General features: G+C 51.7%; 1 protein-coding gene across 1 annotated transcript in view; it reads right to left on the reverse strand.

The window, feature by feature from the left end:
- Nucleotides 1-1486, reverse strand: part of DHX34 (DExH-box helicase 34) — a 33396-nt gene that overhangs the window by 17429 nt on the left and 14481 nt on the right. Inside the window, exon 5 of the mRNA XM_007943039.1 lies at nt 38-180. Coding sequence (XP_007941230.1) covers nt 38-180 — 143 coding nt within the window. The remainder of the gene's footprint in view (nt 1-37; nt 181-1486) is intronic.

The following is a 1486-nucleotide window of genomic DNA, read 5'->3' on the forward strand; positions in this document are numbered from 1 at the left end:
TGGTCGGACTGCACCCTGTCAAAGGCGGAAAACTTGCGAGACCTGGGAGCAGGGCCTCTGCTGAGTTCCGGCTCTCACAGGTGTTGCTGTCTGAAGGAGCAGGCTGGCCACAGGTGCACCCAGCCCAGACGGAGAACGACTGATGCCGTGGGAAGATGAGCAGGGAATCAGAGAGAGAAGCTGGAACGAGACGAGGGTCTCCCCCAGAGCACAGGCGGCCTTCCCTAGAGACGCCGCCCTGACTCGGACTTCTAGCCTCCTAAACCACGACCAAATTTATTTCTGTTCATGAAAGCCACCCCCTTGTGATATTTCTGTTTGAGCAGCACTTGGTAACTAGGCCACCCATTGAGGTGATCTGCGCACCCAGCCACGACCCAGAAGGCTCCAGGAGCTCTGGCCATCCACCTGGCAACTACCACCTTCCTCCCTGCGGACTCCTGGCATTGTTGAAGAGGTCACTTGATACTAATGAAACCACCCTTCCACCTTGACGCTCTGGCCAAATAAGCCAGTTCTGCCAATGAGACAGGAAGGGAGATGAGCCGGGGGCTTCCAGGAAAGGATGCCACGGCCTTAACAATGAAACCCACAAGGAGGAGAAGTTCATTCATTCTGCCTCTGGATGGTCAAGGAGGAAGCAAGCTATGCCAGGTGACATCAAGAGGCTAGCTCAGGAGCCCCACGGCCTCAGCTGGAACCCTGGCTCTGCCACTGGCCAGCTGTGTAACCTTAGGCAAATGACCTCTCTGTGCCGCAGGTTCCTTCATCCATAAATTGGGGTGATAGAATTACCTACCCCATGGAGTTTTTGTGGAGATGAAAGAGTTAATGTTCATAAGACAAACAGAACAGTGCTTGGTCCATTGTACTGCATTTTTCATAAATAATGTGCTCACAAGAATAATGTGCACACATATGAAGTACAGCACAATGCATAGCAGGTGGGTTGCATGGTGGGCAAAAAAACATGTAACATGTACATTATTTGTGTAAAAATACGGTACACAGTACATCAGGGTTTTGGTTTTTTTTTTAATTTTAGAACCATGATCAGTTTTATCTATTACCATTATCAGGACAGCTGTTGGTCCACAGAGGCTTAAAAGACAGGAAGAACGGGGTCTGTCATGACATCACTGACCCACTATAATGACCAAGTCTGGAGCCTCTGTGCCTCGGGACTTCCTGTTACGTGAAACCAGGCCTCTTCAGTGTTCAAGCCACTGTGTTCTCACTTCCTCTCTGCACAGAGACCATACCTTCCCAGCCTCCCTTGCGATTGAGTGTGGCTGGGCACTCAACACTGATGACACCTTCCCAGCCTCCCTTGCGACTGGGTGTGGCCAGGTACTGAGCGCCAACCAGGGAAGGTGACAGGAAGGGAAGTAGATGGTGCAAAACCCTCCTCTACCCACTTCCTGCTCGTCCCTGCTCTGCTGGCCAGACTCGGAAGATGAAAGGGCCCCAGGAGATGATGGAGCCA

Source organism: Orycteropus afer, unplaced genomic scaffold, assembly GCF_000298275.1.
Source record: "Orycteropus afer afer isolate SDZICR_OR568_19922 unplaced genomic scaffold, OryAfe1.0 scaffold00099, whole genome shotgun sequence".
Lineage (NCBI taxonomy): Eukaryota > Metazoa > Chordata > Mammalia > Tubulidentata > Orycteropodidae > Orycteropus > Orycteropus afer.